The sequence below is a fragment of the Crocodylus porosus genome, unplaced genomic scaffold, assembly GCF_001723895.1.
Source record: "Crocodylus porosus isolate Cpor-Errol unplaced genomic scaffold, CroPor_comp1, whole genome shotgun sequence".
Classification (NCBI taxonomy): Eukaryota; Metazoa; Chordata; order Crocodylia; family Crocodylidae; genus Crocodylus; species Crocodylus porosus.
Genome location: NW_017728949.1, coordinates 61,092,725 through 61,117,754, shown reverse-complemented (window position 1 = coordinate 61,117,754; position 25,030 = coordinate 61,092,725). Strand labels below are relative to the sequence as shown.

Below are 25,030 nucleotides of genomic sequence, written 5' to 3'. Positions count from 1 at the left end.
CCCAGCTGACTTCCTGCCCTTTGGGCAGGGGGCTGGACTCGATGATCTCCCGAGGTCCCTTCCAGCCCTAATGTCTATGAAATCTATGAATCTCCCACCCATCACTAACTTCTGCACCCGTCCTGTCTCCTTTCTGCTCTCCAACATCCCCTTCAGCCACTTTCCTGCAATCCCTAAACCTATCTCTGGTCCCCTCTATTCATCCCCTATAACGTTCCCAGGGACTCTGCTACTCTTCACCGGGTCTGTTCCAGAATGGCATCTTGTTTAGGTCTCTGAACCATTCGGTGGTTGTAACTTTAGATTTACTGAGCACGTCTACATGTTCATTAGTGCACCTTAGTTACTGTACATTCAGTTTAATCTCCACGCTACTGCACAGTATTACTAGGCTAATGTGCAGTAAGCGTCTCATTTAGATGTGCCCACTAAGACTAGTAGCACATGGCATCCTCCTTTTTTTCAGGGCTGCCTCGCTTCCAGGACAGAGTGCACAAGCTTGCATAGTGTATCTTGATGGCTTCAGCCCCATTGACAGAAATGGGAATGGCCACCTTTATAAATGAAGGAAAAATCCCAAATCAGCAGCCTTTCATCCTGTTTTCAAGAGAAAAGAGATGAAAGGAATTTCTTAAGAATGTGAGAGTTGTGATCAAAGTCATTACGAGTGGTAGCAGTAGGCTGCAGGTCAGGTGCCCACCGCTGTTCTTAAATACATGCTGAACTGTAAGAACCTGTTTAAGTTGCATTAACTTCAACAGACCTTTAAACGTGCTTACCTGCGCTGTTGAATACCCGCGCTAAACCTACCCCCTCTGAATGACTATGGGCTAAATTCTATTCTGAGCTATGCTGATGTAAATTCAGAGCATTTCATGGAAGTCAGGGGGTCTACAGTAGAGTAAATACATGAGCCAAGTATGGGCCTTATCTTAGCAATGGGATAGAAAACAAATGCAAACAAACTGCATAATGCATATAGGCTGATATATATATATTTTGCATACCAGAATTTTGATTCTGTTTGAGTAAGAAACTGGCATTCTTAGAGAAATCAAGAAGCCCTGGCTGAAGCTAAATGCTTTACCTCCACCAATGGGAAAGTTAATAAAATCCTCTCTAATTACAAAAGGGTTGCCTGTATTTTGTACCACTCAAAAAATCTGCTTAAAGCATTTTGTCATTAACATAGCTGGTGAAAAACTCAATGGTAAATCTTAATTAAAGTAATGAAAATAGGTAGATAAACCTTTATTTTAAGCACCTTAAATTAATGGAGCCATTAACTGAAATCTGTTAAAAGAGTCCTGAAAGATGAGCCTATGGAATTTTGCGCTTTAAGTTTTATCTCTCTCTCAGACTATCCCACCAATACACAAAAAAATAGTTAAAGGGAAGAATGAAAGTAACAAGGCCACAAAAAGACCTAAACATAAATGTCCTGGATGTTACAACGCCCCGGACAGAGGACTGCCTATGAGCCAAAGCTTTGCTGAGTTCCTGAAGATGCTGAAGTGGGTCTCAGAGTAGAGGTGGTTTTCACCCTAAACCTGACTGGAGAAAATCCATTGCAAAAGATTTCCAATGTGGAATCTCACCTCAAAGATGAATTTGGAACTGCCAAAATTAGTTTTCTGCTTCTGCCAGAAGTTGTCGGGTTTGATAATCAGGGCAACATGAATCTCAGCAGGAAAGGCTTCCTGAAGGGTCTTCAGCAGAGGCTTGATCAAGTCCCATTTGGATCCCCGCATATCAATGATAACGGTGAATCCTCGTTTACAGACATCTTCACTGTAAGAATAAAAGCATAGCAGGATAATTAATATCGTCTACAGACACATTAAGATCCCACTTCTGTTGTTAGCATTCAACATTTCAATGCAAAGCATGGAATAACGTAATACAAGGAATGTGATAATATAGGATAATGGTTATAAAGCATCTTAAGAGTTTTACTGTAATCTAATTTATATGAATAGTTACATTTGTATATTAGCTCCTGAAAATATGCAATTCAAATTGGCATTAGAAATTTACATGCTTTCCTGGGTTTGTATATAATTATATGTATACCAGGCAACTGCCTGTCAAGAATGACAGGGGGAGGAGCACCGCCACCCACCACCCCGCACCGCTGCTGCCTCCCAGGAACAGAGGGCAGGGGGGGAAAGCTTGCACATTGCGGCAGCCGCTGCTGCTATCCACTGTCTGGCACTGCTGCCACTCTGCATTTGGCTGCACGCAACCTGACCCCCACTCTGTGTCTGGTCCCGTAGGCCTGTGACCCCCCTGCACTGCTCTGTGTCCAACCCCGCGTCCAAAGGTGGGTAAATGTGTGCTGCAGCCCTGGGCAAACACAAAATTGGAAGCTCCCTCCCCCCACGGGAGCTGGGCTGGGAGGGTGGTGGGGGAGACAGGGCACTTTCCTCTCCTGGTGCTGGTGGGGGAGGCTGAGGGGACCCTGCCAGGCTGGGGGTGTGGGGGCACATGCCCATCTCTTTTCCCTGCGCCCTGCCCCCTTTTCCCACTATGGCCAAACATACACATGCACACACACACAGATACGTACACAGTACTCTCACTCACTCTCTGCACATGGACACACAGACACAAACACACTCCTTCTTGCCGTAAACACAGACACATGCACACATGCACACACAGACATGCAGGCAGGCGCGCACTCTACTCACTCACCCTCTGCACACGGACGCACAGATACAAACACACTCTCCCTACCATGAACACGACACACGCATGAACACTCATGCATGCACACGCAGTGACACACAAGCACATAGACACATGCAAGCACACATGTAGCTGGGTGCATTCTCTAGTCACTCACTCTCTGCACATGGACACACAGACACAAACACACTTTCCCTGCCATGAACATAGATGCATGCATGCACACACACGCAAACACAGACGTATGCACACTCACATGCAGACAGGTATGCACTCTATTCACTCACTCTGCACATGGACACACAGACACAAACACACTTTCCCTGCCATGAACATAGATGCATGCATGCACACACACGCAAACACAGACGTATGCACACTCACATGCAGACAGGTATGCACTCTATTCACTCACTCTGCACATGGACACACAGAGACAAACAGTCTGCCTGCCATGAACAGTCCCCCACCCCACTCCGATGCCCATCACTCCCGACCTGCACACACCCCCCTCCAATCCTTGCTGGCACCTCCACTCCTGACCCACAGCCCCCTGGCACTGTCAATGCCCCCCCCGCACTCCCAACCCACTGTCCCCCACGCTGCTGCCCCTCACTCCTGACCCACAGCCCTCTGCCCCCCTAGCCCTGCCCATCCTGAACCATGGTGGCTCTGATTCATGCAGGCGGCAGTGGAGCATGTCCAGCAGGCTGAGGGGAGAGGAGGGGAGGCTTTTGGCCCTCCCTGCCCTGGGATACAGCTGCAGTGTCCTGCGAGCAGCCTGGCCACGCCCCCTCTCCTCCTACCCCCCTCCCCGGGCAGTGGCTCCTGGCTGCTCAGCCCCCGGAGCACACAGGACGGGCCCCGGCACCTGCACTGATGCCTGGTAACAAAGCTCCGCATTGGCCTCAAAGCCCCCCTGCCCCTTTCCCCGCTTGAGGGGCAGGCAACCCTCCCCTCCTCTTTTTCTCTGTGCTTCTGGATGAAAGATGGGAACAAGCAAGGACACTACCTTCTCCATGCTGAACACTGGGTTAACCTCAGCTCATCTTGTCCCTGCACTTTATAGAGGTCCCTCAGGGAAAGGAACACAAAGTTTTCCCATGGCCCCCACACAGCATTCAGTTTCTAAAAAAACCTCAACATTTAATTAAGAAAGGAAGTTTCTTCCTCTCTTAGCTGAAATGATAACTTTCCAACTATGAATCATGTTAAACTTATGGAACTTCCAAATCTGCATAGGGCCCAAAACTCCCCCACTTCTCAGCAGCTTCACTGGCACATGAATTCTTAAAGTTCATTCACAACGCTTTAAAAATGTCAGTGTTTCCATATTGCATTATTGATCATTTTCCCTGGGAGTAAAGCACATGGGTGCGTGGTATGTGGGAGATGTTGTAGGGAAGGAAATGCAGCAAGAAGAAACTGTACAGAAAAGGAAGAAAGAAAGATACAAAAATAGAAAAAGTGGGGAAGGTAGAGACCCAAAGGGCAGAAAAAAATTAGATGGTCTTAAAGTTGAGCATCTTTTTTCATGGAGTGATGGTGAATGCAACACTGGGGGCAGGACAAGTTAGCAATGATCACTAAAAGCTCAGTAACTACGTACTGATTTCACCTTTGATTTCTGTGCCTAAAGCAGAAGAAATGCTGCAAACTCAAGAAATGCAAATTCTCGCCTATGGACCACCATTTCAATGAAATATAATATCCAGTCCTCTTCAATACCTTTATCAATGTTTTGGATGAGGGGGTGAGGAGTTCATTGGCCAAATTCGTGGATGACACCAAGCTATGGGGAAGCGTGGTCACACTTGAAGATAGGCTGCAGATACAGGCGGACCTACACAAGCTGGCAAGTTGGGCGGACCGGAATCAGATGAAGTTCAATGTCAAGAAATGTGAAGTGCTCCACCTTGGGACGAGCAACCCCCAACACACCTACAGGCTTGGCAGTGCCAAACTGACCAGCATTACAAATGAAAGGGACTGGGGTGTAATAACAGACCACAGTATGAATATGAGCCGGCAGTGCAACGTTGTGGCCATCAGGGCAAATAATACCCTGGCATGCATCAATCAATGCATCTCCAGCTAAACTAGGGAGGTGATTCTTCCACTGAGACCACAGCTGAAGGACTGCATCCAGTTCTGGGCACCGCATTTCAAACAAGGACATGGTAAAGCTCAACAGAGTCCAGAGAAGGGCCACCCGTATGATCAGAGATGGGCACAGCAAGCCATATGGAAAAAGGCTCAGGACCTGGGACTCTTCTGCCTGAAGAAGAGAAGGTTGGGAGGGGCCTTGATAGCGACTTACTGCTATATCCGGGGTATACATCAAGGGCTTGGTGAACAACTGTTCACCAGGGCACCCTTGGGGAAAACCAGGAGTAATGGTCACAAACTCCTAGAAGACCATTTCAGGCTCAACATTAGAAAAATCTAGACAGCTAGGGTGTCCAGACTGTGCAATAGGCTCCCTCCAGGGGTGGTGCAATCGCCTGCCCTGGAAAACTTCAAGAAGAGACTGGACAGTCACCTTGCTGGGATCACTTGACTCCCAGTTATCTTTCCTCCCTGGTGCAGGGTGCTGGACCCGATGATCTTCTGAGGTTCCTTCCAGCCTCTTACCATCTATGAATTTATGAATTCCAGGCTAGACTAACGACAGCTGTTTTAAAATGGTTGTACACGTTGGTGTTAAAATGCATATTTAGAAAGGGTCTCAACATTAGCACATCTTACACTTAGACCCCATCACACACTCCCACTGTACACAAACTGCCTAATTTTCATTTATACCAGGGTCCCTCTTCACTACTTTGGTGATACAAAAGGCCTGATGATATAAAAGGTAGAAGAGCGCAAAGGAAACTTCCTGTGACTAACAATCAGGTTCCATCTACATCACTGATGCGCTTATACAAAGATCATCTCCCAATTTTGTGGTTGGAAGAGGACCAATCTACAAAACAGACACTGAACTTGAACTAAAATGGGCTTATGAACTAAAATGAACACAACATGCAAAGTTCCTACTTGCTTTTGGTTACATTCATGGTTTCCAGGCATAACGATACCATTCAGGATGACATGTGAGAACAACAGACAGGATGCTACCGGAGATAAAGTGTTTTGCTTACTTTAAAAACCCACCTATATTACTAAGAATAAATGGCATTGGTGACCATGGATGGATCCAGGATTTTGTAAAGCGGGGTGTGGGAGCAGGGATTGGCACTGCAAGGGAGGATGCACCCCCCTGCCCCCACTGCTGCAAGCAGACCTCCCTGTCCTAGGATTTTTTTTTAAGTCTGAACATCAGGTAAGAATCATGCCCCCTGGCTCTTGGTACATCTTCCCCTCCCCTGCTCACCAGCTCCAGTGTCCCCACCGTTTCCAGCTGACCTGGGGACAGGGGAAGCTCTAGAGCCAATCTTGCCCTGCTCTAACCAGACCGTACAGGGGCCAAGTTCAGCTGCAGCAGCCCCCAGGGTGGAAGCAGAGCGGGGACTCCTTCTCCCTGCCTGACTCCCTGGTTTGTTCTCCACCAGCCTGGGAGCAGGCTCAGGGAGGGGGAACCTGCCCAACACTACTGCTGCTGTCCCCAGCTGAGCCAGCCCCCATGCTGCCTGGCTAGAGCAGCTGTGGAGCTCCCTCTGCCCCTAGGTCAGCTGAAGACAGCCAGAGCAGAAGCTGTGGAGAGTGAAATAGGGGGCTGGGTGCCAGGAGCATTGAGCAGGAGGAATACTGCTCTAGGGACTTAAAAGAAAGTCCCCAGCTGCTGCTCCCACAACGCAGTCTGGAAGGGGACTGCCACCAGGTCACTGCACTCCCACTGGATCTGCCCCTATTCCTGACCTCAGGAGAAGCATACTAACAGAGTTCACCATAATGCTCTTTGAGCAGCTTTTAAGGTTACAGTTAGCATGGAAAATAAGGAAGAAAAACAAAAATACGCAATACACAGAACTGCCCAGTTATAATTGTATGCTAGCAAGAAGCTAGTGCTGTCAAAGCAGACAAGCAGAATCAGCTGCCTTAATACTGCTGATGCATCCAGAACAAGCTGCATTAAAATGGTGAGCCCAAAAGCAAAACTAGAGGGACCAGATATTTCTAGACCGCCAGGAGTATAAATCGTGTTATTCTTCCCTTGCCTTTTACTGGGAGGTTAGAGATCTGACTCCTACCATGACTGAATCTAAAATGGTTGTAAACAGAGCTTTGTCATTGGTATTACTGTCTCCTACCCTTTGGTACCCGCGCCGATACAAATCATTGAATCAAACAGAAATGAATTTAAGTTGTTTTTTTCTTCTGTTGCAAAAGTTGTACAGTGCTTTTTTTTGCAGTTTCTGCCAGGTCAACTCACATGCTATACTGAACTGGCGTTTCTAGGGGTGGCTTTTGCTTCAAGCAATTGGCAAGGAAATTAAGGAAATGGCTGCCCATAGTGGCATAGTGAATAGCCCAATAACAGATGTAGCAACAACTGGCATTTCATCCAGCTTTCCTTGAAAAATGGATGAGGAAAACACCACTGAGGAAAAAGCCAATATTAACTATATCTCAGCTATATTTCTATAGCTCCTCCCAGCCCACCAAATCTGATTTCTAACTGTGGATGTGCTACAGATTAATGTAATACTGAAAGATGAATATCAAAAATCCCTGCTTATCTAACCAGAACAGTAATGTCCTGAAAAACTGAAACTATGTTCGTGACTGTGAATGGTGATTTCAGTTCCAACAGCTCTTGAAACCTTGGAAAAAGCCTGACCTTTAGCCCAATTTTTCAGCTCAAGTTATTAAAAATCAAAGTGACACGTGCTTAAATAACCACAATGAAGTTGAGCAGTAAGACTGATAATCAGGAATCCTGGTTTTCTCTGTTTAAAAATCACAGATTCTCTGATAAAACACATGTGCAAATTCTCTAATTAAACCCCCCCACATCCATGGTTTTCCGTGATTAAAATGAAATGTCACTATACACACGTGCAAATTCCCTCCCCTGCTGATCGCCCTCCTCCCGCACTCCCCAGACCCTTGCAGGCTACATCTCTGCCAGCCTGCAAGGGGTAACCCACCATTTTCCACATTCTTCTCCTTTAAAGGAGAAAATTCGGATTTTACAGCAGTTTTCTGGGGTGAATGGAAAACCCAGATCCCTGCTGATACTCTAGACAGGGAAAACTACAGGCGGGCTTCACAGTGTGAAGCCAATGGAGGTCTCTGTACTGACTACAAGGGTCTTTGAGTCACTGGGCAGAAAGGACATAGGCAAGTGATGGAGGGGACCAACAGCAGTGCCACCAGCCCTCTAACTTTCCATGGAAGTGGAATTTGTGCCTTTGAAAAATTTCCCACAACACAGCAGCCCACCTGCCAGAGCACTACTTGCATTTTCTGAGGCTCGAGAGAAGAGCTGACATTTTTGGTTGAAACAAACACAATATTTTTAAAATACCAATTCCTCTTCCACCTCTGTGCAAATGATAGCCTTTTTCTACTCCCTCCAGCGTCAAGCTGTTAGCCAACCTTAGCATGCTTCTGCTTTGAAGCATAAAATATGTGGGAGGGCGGTTAGCAGATTTTTGGGGCCACAATATTTCTTTTAAAGAAGCAAGGTCTTCATTTCAGTATGAAATTTTAATTTCCTAGTTACCTGGCAAGTGACTGACACCACTTGACCAAGAGGAATATGCAGGCATCTTTATATTGTAAGAAGTAAATCAGAGCGAGAAGACAAACAGGCCCGGAGTGGAAGAGGGCGTTGCTCATTTTCAACAAAGAAAAAGTTTGTTTCTTGAGCCTTGCTCACAGTTTCTGAGAAGTAGCCAGGCCTTACAATTATTACTTTAATTAGATTAATGGCATTCACCTTATGATGCCACTGGGACCTTTGTCTCATCTATTGAGTTTGAACTCCCTGAAATACTCATCAATTCCTTGCCCCCTTCTGTGACTTTATGCACAAAATTAGCAGCCAATTTCTCAACTATTGGTCAGAAGCTATTAGTTGACGGTGTTTAAGCTGCTACCAGCCAGACAGCCTTCTTCTAATGCTTCTATTTTTAGTTGAAAGAGTGTGTTGCTGAGCATGACACGTTCGCCGGTGCTCATAGCAGGAGCAGAAGTTCAGGTACAAAGCAGGGAGACGATGCATCTGAGCAGGAAGAAGGAAAAGAGACAATTATGTATTTAGCCCATACACCCTTCAGGCCAGGGCTTGTTTCTCACTCCATATTTGTACAGCACCTCGCACAATGGACCCCTGGCCTCAGGTCTGGTCTCCAGGCACTACCAGCAATATTAATGTCTTGAGCTGTCTGCAAGTCAATATTGAAAAGGATTCTGCAGTCAACTCCATGCATTCTCAGAAGCAAAACTAGACAGCAAATTTGAGAAAAACTGATAGGCCTAGCCAAGGGAGGGCAAGTGAGGGAGGTTTTATTTTTTTTAAAGGTCTGGGCCAAATTTGTGGTTTTGAGTGTCTACAGTTAAATACCTAAATGCAAGTTCAGGCACATAAAGAAAAATAATCTCAAAGCACTATAGGCTGGCAATGACCTAAGTAATCAGCTCTCTGCAACTGCTGTTAAACTAAGACTGAGACTAAAACGTACCTAAAGAAAAACATTAAAAACCTTCTCAAAGAGAACGTTTCAGATCTAATAAAAAAATACTTAAACTGAAACCCAAGAACAAACGTCATTTTATTAAAATAAATCATTATGTTGCTTTCTGAGGCACGTTCACAGGACCATTTTCTAAATTTTTCACTTTAACGTGGACACCTTCCGAGATGTATTTTCTTTGGCAGGAACCAACCTGCTTGCTATCAAACAATTTTAAGCATCTTGTACTCTTTTATTAATTTTTCAAATGCCTAACAAATGATCATACATTTTTCTCCATTATGGTTTGGCCAAAGCTGCTGACAGGTTCAGCACCAATTACGTGACACGTAACGTTTCCATCCCCAGTGCAAAACCCCACATGAATGACGAAGCAGCAGGGTTTCACGTGTCTCTGGTGCCTCAGAAAGTAAAAGACAAATCTGACATTTATTAAATCTCTTTCAAAATAGGATCTTTATATAGTCAAAGCTGGATCTCCCACAGACAGATATTTTTAGTTTAAAAGTCATATCTTGTTTCCAAACCTGTGCCACTCATAGTCAAGTCAAGGCTCTCCTGGGCCTACCAGCCCATGAGATGCGTGTAGTTAAGATGCACTGTTTTCTGTAGCCAACAGCATTCAGGTGAAGACGTGATGCCCACTGACCTTTGACTCTTCAGGCTTAGTGATCTATTTACCACTAGGACAACAGCAGCTGTTAGCAGAAGTCCAGGGCAGGCTTGAACTCACATCGCTAGAGCTCGAGAGAGACACTTTAAACTACTTTGTCACTACCGCCAATTACTCTTGCCACTCCAGATTTTTGGAAGTAAAAGAAATCATTTTCTATCCATCATATGTCTGGGGGGATTTTTTTTCATAGGATTTTTAGAACCAGCTTCAGTTCCTGATGCTCATCCATTGGTGTCACGCTGCTATGATTGGCTTGGGAACACTATAGCACTGGCCCTAAACCATTGTACAAAAACTGCGTCCAATTCATCTGCCTTACCATTTTCCTCTCTAATTAGCAGCAGGGTGTTAAACGGCAGTGGTGTTCCTCTGAAGTGCCTTCTACTTCTCTGGGTTTGAATCATGGTTACAGCCGATTTGTAGCTTTTACGAGGAACAGTAGGGCCAGCGTGCACAATGATGGAGCCCACCAGCTTCCCCAAATCCCCAGCTCTCCCTTTCAGACTGGTGTATTTGGAGGCCAACGTAGACCTGCGGAGAAAGCTGTCCGAAAGGCTTTGAATGGATGAATTTCACCCTAAATCTCCCCTCATACATTATCTAATGGTTCCATGACACATTTTTATGACGAGGGAGGAAATTTAAGAAAATAGCCGCTAGATTTCCTTCGTTTCTAATTCATCTCTTATACCTCATTATGCCCTAACTTGGTTCCTAGCTCTCCCGACACTGAAAAGCAACTGTTCTTGCTTTTAAAAAAAATATCAAAGCCAGTTCCACTTTGGCCAGGATTAGACATAAAATAGGAATCAGGAGAGTTTTTGGTGACATGCTGTAAAACAAAAAAACCCAGAAGTCGGAAGTGGCAGGGTCCAGGTGGAGACAAATGCAGTCTCTGGTTACCGAGGCCGGACGGGGGGACCCGAGGCGAGCCCGCGACGGTGCAAGAATGCAGATGCACCACTGCACAATGTCCACATTCAACCAGAGATGCTGGCCAAGTGTCAACAGATGGGAACAAAAAGGGAGAAAGAAACATTTTGGCAGCAGGAGCTAACCGATGGAGAGGGTATCCCTGCTGTTTCCAAGCAAAGTATGAAGCAACTCATTTAGTTGTTCCTCTTAAAAGCCTGGGTCTAGAGTCAATGGAGTTAGAGTGTAAACTGCTGTAAAACAGAGCCGAATCAGGACCCATGCTGCGATCAGTCACAGGTATAACCGTATCATCTCCCAACATACAGCCTGTTCCCGAACACTGCTGAAAGCTTCCTGAAAGGGGTGGGCTGCTCTGAAATCCTACTGAAGCCAACAGAGCTGGGGAGGACCCAGCATAGGCCACATTCTGCTCTCACTTACCCAGGTCTAAACCCAAATCTACCCCGTCGTAAATAAGAGCAGAGGTGGGACCCATGTCTCAGAAGGCACTGAGCTCTTTATTAGATAGGTCCCATAAATCCTCCATGATGCCCTTGAAAATCTTTATTCTTAAAGATGCGAAACACAGCTGGATTCAAGAATACACATCTGTCTGTGGTTGTTGTAGCCAAGACCAGAGGGCAAGTGTCAGAGTTTTTCATACTTTTTGTTAAAACTCTGCTGGTAAATGATGTATTTACACACCCCCACTGACCAGATTCTGCTGGTGTTATCATCTATTTACTATATTCCTATCAATATCTGGCAGGTTCTCTCTTGAAACAGCTGCTGGGATAAATATAAAATTCGTCAGGGGTTTGTTTGCATTTATCCAAGACTAAATCTGGAAGATCGGTTACTACAACAGAAGGATAGTTGAGTATTAAGTACCATCCGCTGATCTCCTTACCATCTAGCGTGCTATATTTTGGGCCAATTCATTCAAACAAACAAGGAAGGGTCTTTATTGAATAAAAATATGTGTTACTGCCACTTGCAGGAAAAATACATGCGCACTATGTATGGAAAAAGTCTGGAGGGCCCAGGGGACTTGGGAATATTTTTGGAGATGTAACTCACTTAGAAGACTAAGTTCGGAATAAATATTGCTGCATCTGTTGCTGCAAAGTTAGCAATTACAATCAGAGCAATCTCCAGTCTTCTGATGCTCACGCAAAGAGAACAAGATGACAAGGAACAGCTTCAATAGGATTTCATTTAAACCAACAGGACTGCTAGCTGGATGAATGGTGCTGGGTAGATCCGAGGACCGGATCGTGCCCTGTGCTGCCTCCACGTGGCCCCTCACGCCCAGGCTGGGCCCTGTGCTACCTCAGCCAGCCCGTATATCAGATCGAGCCCCATCACACCCCAACCTTGTACACTCAGATCGGGCCACGTGGTGCCCCAGCCCATGCACCAGGTTTGGGCTCAGCCCCGCACTCCTAATCAAGAGGACAGGGTCATGTTGTTTGACCTGTGGGGCTCCCTATGGATCTTAAAATTTGGCCTGCGGGCCATGGATTAAGCTCATTATTATCAGGCTCTTAGTAAAGGACAAGGATGCCTAGCAGAATACTGATTGTTTGCTTTCCTAGACAACGGTCCTGGTGTCTTACAGCAAGAGAATATTGGCCACAAGCTCCGTGGGTGAATGTGAGATGGTAAGCAGCTGGATTCCCTTGGGACGCTGTACAAGTACAAATTAACCCCCAGAAAATCTATCTACTAGGTTCCCAATACATATAAGTGTCTGATGTACATTGTGGGAGCAAACACTACCAGCAGCGAGTAGAACTTGGGCTGCATAAACAAGGCTAGGAGCATCTTCTCTTTTCATGAGTCTTCATTTTCAAATAGGGATTGATAGAGGTTTGAACTGCATGCAGAGACGCATGATGAAACCTGATGCATGTCCACCGACAGTGCACCAAACTCAGCCCCACTGCAAACAGGTGTAGCCCCTCTGAGGTTTATGAGAGGGAGGGATTATTGGCAATTTCTTTTATTGGACCATCTGTACAGTTGGAAGAGATGTTGGACAAGCTTTTGGGCATCAAGTGCTCAGAGCTAAGAAAGAGGCAGACACGAGCTGAACTAAAGAGCAGAGAATAAACTACATGCAAGTGCAAATAGTGTGCTTGGAAGGATGGAGGAGGACAGTGAAGCGTGTTAGCAGGAGTGACCCGAGTGATATGGCACTGTGTGCGCTACACCAGAGCTACATATGGCACATGGCACGGAAGAGGCACAACTCCTACCTAAAAGGGGGTTATGCTCCTCTTCCTAGGTATCATATTCACTTCTTCCTATTATAATTATACATAGCTTCCATTAGCTTTATTAAGAGTCCCAATGTGGAGGACAAAATAACCCGACCACACGTTCTAAGTACAGATGGTGAGAACTTCTCCGATGGAATATTTTTCCATGGTAAAAACACAGATTAATTGAAAGCAAATTTTTTCATTAAAAAGTATTATTTTGAGGAATGCGTTTTCGAAAAGAAACATTTTGCAAAGCATTTCTTGGATTGAAACATTTTTACTTCCCATTTCAAAATGACTTTTCGTCTCATTTATTTTATAATATGCATAATATAAAAATGGAAGAAAAAGTCAAAAATGGAAAACAAACATGTTTAAGAGAGAAAAACATTTTTGTGGGAAATTTCTCTTTTGTTTTTGCTATGTGTTTTGGAACAGTAACAATTAAAAAATACATATATAGTCTTCCAAAAAGCAAAAAAAAAAAAATCTGGTTCTTAGCTTTGGTCCCAAGCACTCCAGCATCCAGGCTGGTTTTTGTGCTATCTCCTGAGCAGGCATAATACAACCATTGTATGAGTCTGCTCATAGACTTTGGCAAGAGTTCACACATTCATTTTATTTCAGGGTACACATTGGATTCAAGTGCATGTCACAGGAGGAAAGGTGAGTGTTATATCCAAGAAACATCCTGCTTTCCCTGCACGGAGTCTGCTTCATTCACACGGCATGCGTGAATTTGAGCTCTCGCTGTAAACACATGGTTTTCAAGCCAACTCTGCCATTTTCTCCCCCTCAGTTAGCAGGGCCGACCAAGACCGATAGATCTGAGTCTATTTATTCTTGCAAGCCCCACCCCAAAGCAAACAAAGCCAGTCTTTGTAGCCACACTGATTTACCCAAAATAACTTGTTTATCAGATATATATTTCCTGCCCACAACAGACTGGAGAGGAGGTTGCTAAGCAAGCTGCATGTGGTATTACATCCAAGGGGACTCCCTCTGAGGTTGCAGAATCAGTCTATCTGTTAAATAATAATATTATTAATAATAATCCTGATTTCATAGATTTCATAGACATTGATTTTATAGACATTAGGGCTGGAAGGGACCTCAGAAGATCACCGAGTCCAGCCCTCTACCCAGGGGCAGGATGATGACGATGTTTAGATTGAACCAAACATGTTTCTTTAAGCAGAAAAGACTCGACTATTAGGAAAACACCAGCAGGACAAAGAGTCTGAGACTTATTGTGTCCTCTTAAAACCAAGAGGCATTCGGTGGGGAAGTGCAATTTCACAATTCAGCCCAAAATCTTCCGCTCCCAAGATCAGGATCCTTCTCTCTGGAATAAAGATATTTTGCCTGTCCCCGTGTCCTACAGGAAGAGTTAAATTCTATGAACAAGACAAGTATAGATTCACAGATTTTCAGGGTCAGAAGGGACCTCAGCAGATCATCCAGTCCAACCCCCGGCCCTGGGCAGGGAAGAGCGCTGCCCATAGCAGACATAGTATATTTGGTGCGAGGTGTCTCTCATTTGAAGATAGCGATACGAGAGGGCGTAACATCTCCGAATCCACTAGGCTTCTTGCAGACACCAGTACTGGCATTCACAAGTACACCATCCGGTACTGTGAAAACAGCAGAAGCAGTAGAGAACCATCTGAAACCATGGGCCAACCTAGTAGAGGATGCTGGATCTGAAAGTCTGCTAAAGAGCCAAGTGTTTGCAGCCAACGAAGGGATTAACAACCTCAACAACTGTCCAAATGCAAGTATGCCGATCCAGAGTCTCCCTCAACTGAAGTGATCCCTGACTGCTGCCCTGCCGATCTTCCCAAGGAGGTTAATGATATTCTACCTCCTCCTTCCCAGCCCCATCTGTTCCTATTTGCAGTGGTCATTAAGTACCACACATCGCAGCTTCTGCTGTCAGCCTCCCACTGTCACTGCTCTGGATAAAGGTACCCTGCCCCGCTGAAGTCAGTAGGGGTCTTCACGGCGAGAGCATTACGTGCTAAAAGGCAGAGGACAGGACAGGATCTGAGTGAGGAATTCCCTTTGTTCCAGCTCTGACTTGCTGAGCCCAGCCCCACTTACTTCACAAGGGTGGTGTGACAAATGATTTGAGAGCTAGATGGTCCTACACATTATTTATTTTCATTGAAAATACTGCTTTCCTCTCTACTGAAGTCTCCTTTCAGCCTTTGAAACTTATCTCTAAACTGCAAGTTAACAACCCGAGTCCGGCAAGATCCAGATTCAGACGGTTGTGTTTGGTGCCTGGGTGGACCCTACTTGGTTTCTTTCCTCCCATCATTGCTTTATTTGCCTTTATCTCAGATGGTTTGGATGTCCAAAACTGAATGTCTTTCTACATAAGACAGGAAAGCTTATGAGTTTTTAATCACTGGATGGCTGCAACCAATAATTGTACCACTTTTTTTAAAAACGGAGGTACAGTTAAATATGATGAAATATTTTCTCCAGCAGAAATTGAAAGCCCATAGATGGCTGGACATCGGGTCATTAGAGTAATAATGAAAAACAACTTCACACTTAATTTTTAAGGCTTGAAATAACCCTGCTAGCCTCCTACATGGGTTAGTAATTTTATTGCCTTTTAGCTCCCAGGAGTACTCTGCACCTTGCCACACCAATTCTTTAATGCCCAGAGAAGAATTATTTAGTGGCTGAACAAGACTGGGAGTCAAGAGACCCTGGAAATCAGATGTCTGGTCTCTGTTCTGCCAGCTGTTCCCTGTGCAATCTGGGGTGCCGAACTAATTTTGCATCAATTCCTACATCTGTACAATGAAGATAATGACAACTTCATCACAGGGATGTGGTAATGCTCAATTAATGTTTGAAACGCGCTAAGGACATTGGATGACAAGTATTATATAAAAATAGAGGAGTACTAGCGTTTTACAAGGAGGGGGGAGCAATAGCACAGAGACCATCTCCCTGTCTTCAGAAGCAACCTGTTTTTGGATGCCTGACTTGAAGTTCTTTGGATCTGATTTTTAGATAAGCTGAACACCCGCAGGTTACAGCAGGGGTGGGCAAAATGCGGCCCGGGGGCTGGATGCAGCCTCCAGGCCACTCTACCTGGCCTGCAGGGCCCCTAAAAAATTTAGAAAATTAACATTTATCTGCCCCTGGCTGCCTGTCATGCAGCCCTCGATGGCTTGCCAAAACTCAGTAAGCAGCTCTCCGCCCAAAATAATTGCCTGCCCTGGGTTTACAGCGTAGCCATCAGAAGCTCTGGCTGCTTGGTACCGTTACATATCAAGCTCAGCAGCTCTCATAGTGGGCACTCAAAATAAAAGGCTCAGAGGCTATTTTTGTAAATTGTTCTCTAAGCAGCTCACCAGGGCAAAGGAGAAGCCAGGAGCAGAGCCAGAACTGTTATTTAGTTATTCTGGGTATAACTGTTATTCTGAGTCCCGTTTAAATTTGATTCTTCTCCCAGCATAATGACAAGGAGTGCCTGGTATGAAATTATTCCTGCTAAATTATGGAATTCAAGGCAAAACGGGGCTGTGAAGGTGGAGGTTTAATGATGGTTTCCTAGAATAGGCTTAAGTGATCCATAGGGAGGATGGGCCGTGACTCAGGGGCAAACAATGGTGATGGGGCACCTTTTGGGATGAGTCGCGCACTGTGCCCCCAGCCTCTGCAGATTAGAGAAGACATGTCATACTACTTCCACCGTGTCTAGTCAATGCAATCAGAAAACCCGTCCGCTACATTCAATAGCCCAGGACTTGAGCAACCTTTTGGAGCATATCATCTACAAGGCTTTCTGAACACTCCTTTGTCTGCCCATGCCTCGGTTTCACCAGTCTTAAGTTTGCCTCTCGTTCTTGTTTAATTGTCCCTGTTGTTATTCCAGCAACGTGTCTCCTATGTCCATACATTCATTTTGAGGGCAGCCTGGCTGAAGAGTTTAACTGCAGTGCAATTCAGCCCGCAAACATTCCCCGGCTTCACAGTATCAGTTCCTAATAAAAATCAATCAGAAACATATTCCCTTGATTACAGAGAATTCATTACTCACAAATATCCCTGAATCTTAAAGCAGGAGCACAGTGCATTGGTGACTGTGTTCACTTAGATACTTGTGACATTTTTGATCACCCTCTGGATGTCTATAAAGTTCAGAAGGTCTCTCCGGGTCCTAATCCCTTATCCATTCTCCAGGATCCCTTCCTTACTCTCACAGTTGTGCAAAATGCACTTGTTCCCAAAAATGGCATATAATGAGAAATATTTAATCTTTTCATAAGTCCCTGCCACCACTGAAACACTCTGCTCACGTTCTGCCACTACCTGGAGTGAAATTAAATTGCTTCCCTTTCTCATACAAGCCTCCAGTGAGATGCTTCATAAACCAGGAAAAGAGATGGAAACTTTGGCTGCCAAGAACAATCAAGGACTTACGACTCTATTAATACCCACAGAAATGTAAAAACCAAACATTCCTTTACTCGTTCCAGCAAATGAGCACCATCCTCATTGCAACCCCCCAAGAGAACAGCCCTAACCGTTGCTTTCCCAACACTAAAAATGTTAACTACTAGCCAGTAGATATGGAGCGGTGACCGTCCAGTTTGTGATGCCGATGCACTTTTCCACACTGAGGAGACCTCTCATGTTGTGCCACTGTAGGTCCGAGGAGAGCTCTGTGCAGACTCCCAGGAAAGCGGCCTTCATCATGAAGTTCTGCCACTGGCTTTCACCATCCCACTTCTTTAGTATTACCCTTCCCACTGGGCACTTGCGGACTGGATGAACTCAGAAGCAGTACTGCACTAAGGAAATCAACTCCAGACAAATGCTTTGCTAGGTTTCATCCTCCTGCTCCCCCATTATCTCTTATTGCTACCACACTACGATCCCTAAGAAATCACACAGCCAGATCCAACCACGTGCGACTCCAAATGCACGTGCATTATTCTGCTCATATGAATGACCATCGTGATCATGGTGCCTGGTGCTACATCCTTCAGGCTATCCAAAATGGTTTTGCCAGGACCATTTTCAAACCACACGGCTGACAAGACAGGAACACTGTGGGTGTGTTAGCTGATGGCTAGTCCCATAAACCATATTGTTTTGGTGCCCCAAAGTGTCCCATGAGAAGAACATCATGGATCACAGAGCTGAGCAGTGGAGCAGTGCACCCTAACCCTTCTACCTAAAATAATGAGTACAGGCAGTCCTCGGACTTACGATACAATTGGTTCCTGAAAACCACTTCTTAAGCCAAAACATTGCAACTCGGAACCAATTTTCTCATACGAAACAAGTTATAAATGGGCCAAGGCCCGATACCCTATTTTCACCAAAAATACCCCAGAATTTTGTACTCAATTAATTTTAGTCGAGTAATATAGCTACATTAATGTATTTATATTATAAATAGCAATCACACTGATTTGGAAGGACTTTTTTGAGGTGACTTTGCTGGACTTTTTGAAGGGCTCTTAGTTGGACTTTTTGAAGGGCTCTTGGCTGGAGTCTTCTCAGGAGTCCTGGCTGCAGGTTCTTCTGGAGTCTTGTCTGCTTTCTTAAAGAAAATTGTCCAAGGAAGTTTGGACAGACGTTCTCCAGGGAGATAGGCAATGCAGCAAACTTGTTTGCTGGCGTGGCATGGCGTCAGATCAAGTGTTGTAAATAGTCGAAACTGACATCAGAAAGTCGAAACGGAGTCAAGTTAGAAATGTTGTAAGTGCGAAACACTGCAAGTCGAGGACCGCCTGTAGTTTGACTAAGTGCAGCGCTGAGCGAATGCAATGATTAACAAGGAAAGCAGCAGTGCAAAACATTGCAGCCACACTTCATTTCAGTAGTTAAAATAATGCAACAGATCGTTCTGTGTAAACACAACCTAAGAGCAGCAGGTATCTTTGTAGACACATTTGGCCATGATGGTTAAACAGGAAGCATTCACACACTCCCAGGCAACGAGAGACTAAGTTTAAATCAGGCGTAATAAAGAGGTCCATAGCTACTCATAATACATATAGCCTAGACCCACAGAAACAACATGCTGAAACCATCAGCAGGCACCTGAGGCCCTGGCAGTCAAAGAAATGAGGAAATAAGCTGAGATAAAAAGAAATGCCTTTTCTTCCTCATGCAACTTCCTTTTCACAGCTGTCACTTCAATGGAACAGCAGTTCCTCCCAAGAAAGATCAATGTGGGACAACTGTTTCAGTGCCCCAGACTGGATACTGCAAGTCTGCCCAGCTTAGCAGGAGGCCCCAAACAAAAGAAACTGCCCAGACAGCACCTTGGGTTGTCTCATGCTCTACAGCTACAATATTTCAAGTAGCGTCAAAGAACAAAGTACCCTAACCATGTTAAAATTCAGTGGGAGTCAGACACCTAATGCCATTGAGGTCCATTATGCAAGAATGATGGTAGTTAAGAAAACAAAGACTTCCTTTTCGTATGTCCATTCTCATATGTGAGGGTTAACTGGCATCTAGGCAATACAGTGATGTTGACTAGAGCAAAGTGCAGATTTTGTAGAGAACCGAGTAAAAGACAGATCCTACTTCATCGCTGGGCTTCCAAAGCACTTGGTTACACAAATAATAAACTTATTCTATTTCCTTTCACTATTTCTCTTTCATACATTTTAGGGATTATTTTAAATCCACAGTTCGCCATTCAGGAAAGTGACGTGGTCCCATGTGTTAGGCCCTGGCCTGAGAAAAAGAACATTTGCTTGCTGTTTTTGGATCACTGTTTCCTTATTGTGCATCCTTGGGATAGCCGATTTGTTTCCTCTGCTTCAGTCTCCCCATCTGTAAAATGGGGTTTACGGCTCTTACCTTCCTTTGCAAAGCACTTTGAAATTGACTGACGGCAACATAATCTATGAGCTCTGCTGCAGTTCTGAGACAGGTAAGATATACACCATGGCTACAATTACAAATTACAAATAGGAAGGGGTGGTTAACTCAAAACAAAAAACAGTTCACCACAGATCACTTAAAAATCTAAACATGTGCCAATTTATGCACGGAATGTTGCACGTATGTAGATTTAATATAGGGGACGTTTATGGCTCTATACATATGCTTATCTAATTGGGCTGAATACACATGCTTTATTAAACTCATAAATGAGCATATTTATGGGCCTATATGAAAGTGAAGCCCTTCATATTTTATTTATAGACAGGGACAATGGAATCACCGTGACACAGAACATCCATTTAATTCAGAGGATTTAAGGCCATCCCACAGATTTTGCTGTTTTTGCCAGAATCAAAGCTTTTGGGTTTTTTAATTAGATTCTCAGCCCATCTGCTTGCAAAGATAGCCTTGACAATATAAACTAATGCACATTTGCCTTGCTGACTCTGCAGCCAGTGGAGAGAAACAATGGGACGACGAGAACGGTGAACTTACACCCTTCGTTTTAGTGAGGTGTCAACTTTAAAGCCAAATTAGGACTGCCTAAATTTTTAACTGTTTCACCGCTGCTCATTTCCCCATCAAATCTAAAGAAAATCTGTTTAGTCAAAGAGGGATGCTACATCACAACTATTTTGATACTCCCTCTCTACAACTCAGGTTTAAATAGACATTTCTTTTGTTGTTGTTTCAGGCATTCTTTAAAATATAGGTAGAATTGATGGTCACAGCGCAATCAGGTCAAAATGATAAAGTAGATCATTAAAAAGCAGGAATTTAGAGTTACTTCAGATTTGCTATCAACATAGCTACATTACAGAGGCAAAAACTTCTGAATATAGTAACCTCGTGAATAGTTTTGGACTAGCTATCCAAGCACTGATATCTAGTGTTCAAATATAAGACTAAGAAGAACAGGCCAGACTCTCTGTTGCTCCAAATGATAACACATTTACAAGCAGCACAGAAGAAAAACAAAGCAAAAATCTCTAACCAAGACAAATAAGTATTGGCACTTCATTAAAATATGCCTCACAATGTAATATAAAAACAAAGGACATTGGATAGTAAATATGACTGATACCATGCCAAGTGACAGTCTTTTAATAAATGTTTTAAAAATCTGATGTCTGCAAAGCAAACTGCGCTCATGATTTCCATAATTAGTATAGTCTAAAAAAAATAGCTCTTTCATTTTTATTTGACAAACCCCATTAAAAATGCTGGCTACGTGCATCTCAGTTCATCACAGAGCTCAACGGAGGTGGGCAACATCAGGCAGCAGACTGCTCAAACAGACATGTGGACCCACTTTACAGCAGCGGGACAATATAAGGGCCTACCTAAGTCTGCTCACCTTGAGGATCCTCCGCTAAGAAGGACACACTTTGGCAGCATGTTCTGGCAGTCTAGCACACCGAGACTTGGTGCGTCGCACCTGCTGATGTTACTTGTTTAGTTTACAAGTTTGTTGTGTTAAAAAACGTATCAGGATCACAGGCAGATAAGAGTGGCCATTACTGAAGCTCAGTGTCTACCAAGAGAATTGTACTTCTCCTGGTGGAAACCAGAAGTGTGTAGAGGTCCAAGCTTTTCCTCCCACGGCAAAAATGGCCACTCCAGGAGAAAAATAATTTGAGAACAGCCAGGGTTAAATCATTTCTTCTGGGAGTCTGAATGTCTGCACACTTTCCCCTGGCTTAAGTCCTCCTGGTACCCAGGGGAAAAGCTCTAATGCCTTCCTTGAGGCTGGTATCACTGTGGTCTGGAGGGGGTATAGGGGGCAGCTGCTATCCTATAGCACAAGGAGAAGGGATGGGAAGGGAGGACTTCCCAGTGTACGAAGCAGGAAGGGAATTATGCCCTGCTGCTCCCCCTGCTCACTTCCCAGGAGCGAAGTACAGAGAGCACTGCCCCGCTGTCGACTCAGCTGCCGGTTTCCTTTTGTGTCCCCCACCCCTGCTCAGTGGAGTGACGGAGGTGGCGATTGAAAAGCCCAAGGGGCCAGAGGCCTGGCATGTGTGGAGGCTTTCTCCAGCAGACCCAGAGCAGCTACCCCTTCTTGAAGTCCAGACCAGAGGAGTGCAAAGCAAGAGGAAAGAAGTGGGAGGGCTCCCACCACAGGACCAGTTTGTCAATTAATATGGGTGGGGGTGGCCTAGGAAGCAGCTCTCTAGTGCCTTATGTAGAGAGCTTGCCTATGAAGCTCTCCAGCCATGGGGCTGGAGGAACAGCTATACAGTCAGCTCCCAGTTTATTTTTCTACTGAAAGAAATTTCTTCCAGTAGAAAAGTACATCTGTATGCCACCAATGACAACTGTAGGACCAACATTATTTAGATGATGCACTCTAGCCTATGTTAAATTGAGAAGTACACAGTTAGGGACCAGTTCCAAACCCAATTCAGTGAAGGTTTCTACACTGACTATCCATTCCTCGATCCAGCTACCATTCATACATCCATTATGCTCATCAGGCCCCTATAACAGTAGTACTAGGGCACCTCATCATCTCTAATGTATTTATCTTCACAACACCACTGTGAGGAAGGACAGTGCTATATTATGCTTTTATAGTTGGAGAATTGAAGCCCAGACAAACTAAGGGCTAGATTTTTAAAGGCATTTAGTGTCAGGTGGGATCTCTGAGACACAGTTCTCTAAGTCCCATTGAAACTACATGGAGATAAGCACCAAGACATTTCTGAAACTCAGTGAAACACCCGCCTACCTCTTTGAGTGCTTAAACATCTTTAAAGAACTGACCTTGTCTGACTACTTGAGTTCCCACAAGCAGCTGGTGGCAGGGCAGGGAATCAGTGAATGACAGGTCTTGCCCCTAGCAAGGCCACATTTACTGTGTCCGCAAGGTCTGCAGTGAGGCTGACAAGCTGTTCAAATTAAGCATGGCATCGGCTGTACTTGAGAGTTGTTCAGGGAGTGTGAACAAAAGCTTATAGTATAGGCCCTTCCATTTTAATGGCTGTGAATGGCTTATAGAATTGGAATTACTGATTTTTTTTCCACTTTGTGGGCTTGCATAGGACTCTAGTGATGAAGGCACTAGTGAGAGACATACATACAAATAAATAAAGGCAAAGGATGGCAGCATTCAATGGTGCTGCTTCTTTCATTTAACTGACTTCCATCCAGGTTCTGGTTACAAATTCTGCCTTATTCTATATACACCCCAACTCTGCAGGTAAGTGGTACATGAGAGACATGTACATGTGTGCTGCTGAACAGGAATGGACTTAACCAGGTACTCTAACTGATTTGCTGTAAACTGTGTTAACATCCACATTTCTTAAGCAAAATTAGGAAAGATGATGGGGAGCAAAACACTCCTACAACCATGATAAAAATAACCACTGTATAGACATTTATGTCCTTTGCTGCTCCCCAGTGACCTCTCACTTAATTTTTCAAGTTTATTTCAATGAATTAATAGGTTAGGCTAAATATTTTCCCTCTCCTCCTTTGGTGTATAACAGCATATACGGTTTCCATCCTGACAATTTCCTTCTCTGAATACCTAAGCTTTGTATAATACTTAACAAGTATTTGTTCTATAATAAGACATTACTTGAAATTTAACGTCATGGAAAAGTGCCAGAGATGGTCAATGGTTGACTAAACAGGCCCCAAATCCTATTGTTTTTCTCAGCTGGAACTAGCCTACTTATTAAGTTGTGACAATCTAGTAAATTAATGTGGCATCCAATTCTCCAGCACAATACAGCACAATAGTATGTGTTCCTAGTTCACTCTGAATGTTTTTAGCAGAAGAAACAAATTAAGCTGCTGACTTCAGTCACTGTACAAGCCATGCTGCAAAATACTTGGCGAACTCAGTAAACTTGTCTGAAGACTGGAGTGCCAAAGGAGGTTCTCTCCAAGGCTCTATGACTGCCCACTGTTGCAATGAGAGCTCATTCACATCTGGATCTATCTATCTCCCGTTTTATCCTTAGGTGTAAGCGGTTTGAGGTGGGGACCATCTGTCTGTTTTGTTTTTGGGTCCATCATAAGGGCTCTGAAGTGTATAGGGATACAAATAATAGCAAGCACTGCAGCTAAAATTCAAATAGTGACCCAAATTCTGTCTAGGTAACGTTGGCTGCCAATTCCAGAAGTTTGAGAAAATAATACCCTATTTGTCTGGTACTTTCCTTTCCTGCATCCTTGTGACAAGCAGAATTCACACATTAGGGTTGGAAGGGACCTCAGTAGGCCATTGAGTTTGACCTGCTCTGAGCAGGAAAGAGCGCTGGGGTCAGATGACACCAGCCAGATGCATGTCCAGCCTTCTCTTAAAGACCCCCAGGGTAGGGGAGAGCACCACCTCCCCTGCAAGCCCGTTCCAGATTCTGGCAACCCTTGCCATGAAAAAGTTTTCTAATGACCAACCCAATTCATTGAAGTCCAACAGGCCACACCATGAACACTCTGCCACAGCCTCAAACTTGCAATTTCTGGGCTGTCACCCATGCACCTTAGCACCCGTGCCACCCCAGCCCCACGCCTCGTACTGACTTGCCATCTAATAATGAAATACATAGGTTTTTTTAGCTAGATCAGCCCTAGTTTCTCAAGTGACTGGGCTCCGCTCAATTATAATTTTAAATCCAGCCAGACAAAGCAGCTCACCTGCTGACCCTGATCCCCAAGGAATACTCCCCATTTTTCTTCTGATGTAGGGGCCCACTTTTGTGCCTGTTGGGAAATGTAAGCTTCAAAATAGTCAGAATCCTCAAAATTTGCCCAATATATGGCACCAAAGGGAATAAAAGGATGAGTCAAAGACTGCGGCGCTGGTGTTATCGGGAAGGCTTTGGCTTCCATGACCACAGCCCGCTCTTTGGCGAGAGAGGCAGCGAGCTGCTGGGAAGAGA

General features: G+C 44.6%; 1 protein-coding gene across 6 annotated transcripts in view; it reads right to left on the bottom strand.

Moving 5' to 3' along the window:
* Positions 1–25,030, bottom strand: part of KALRN (kalirin, RhoGEF kinase) — a 750,361-nt gene that overhangs the window by 455,797 nt on the left and 269,534 nt on the right. For all 6 annotated transcript variants that reach the window (XM_019553787.1, XM_019553783.1, XM_019553780.1 and 3 more), the window contains exon 4: positions 1,599–1,791. In XM_019553787.1, the coding sequence (XP_019409332.1) occupies positions 1,599–1,791 (193 nt within the window). The remainder of the gene's footprint in view (positions 1–1,598; positions 1,792–25,030) is intronic.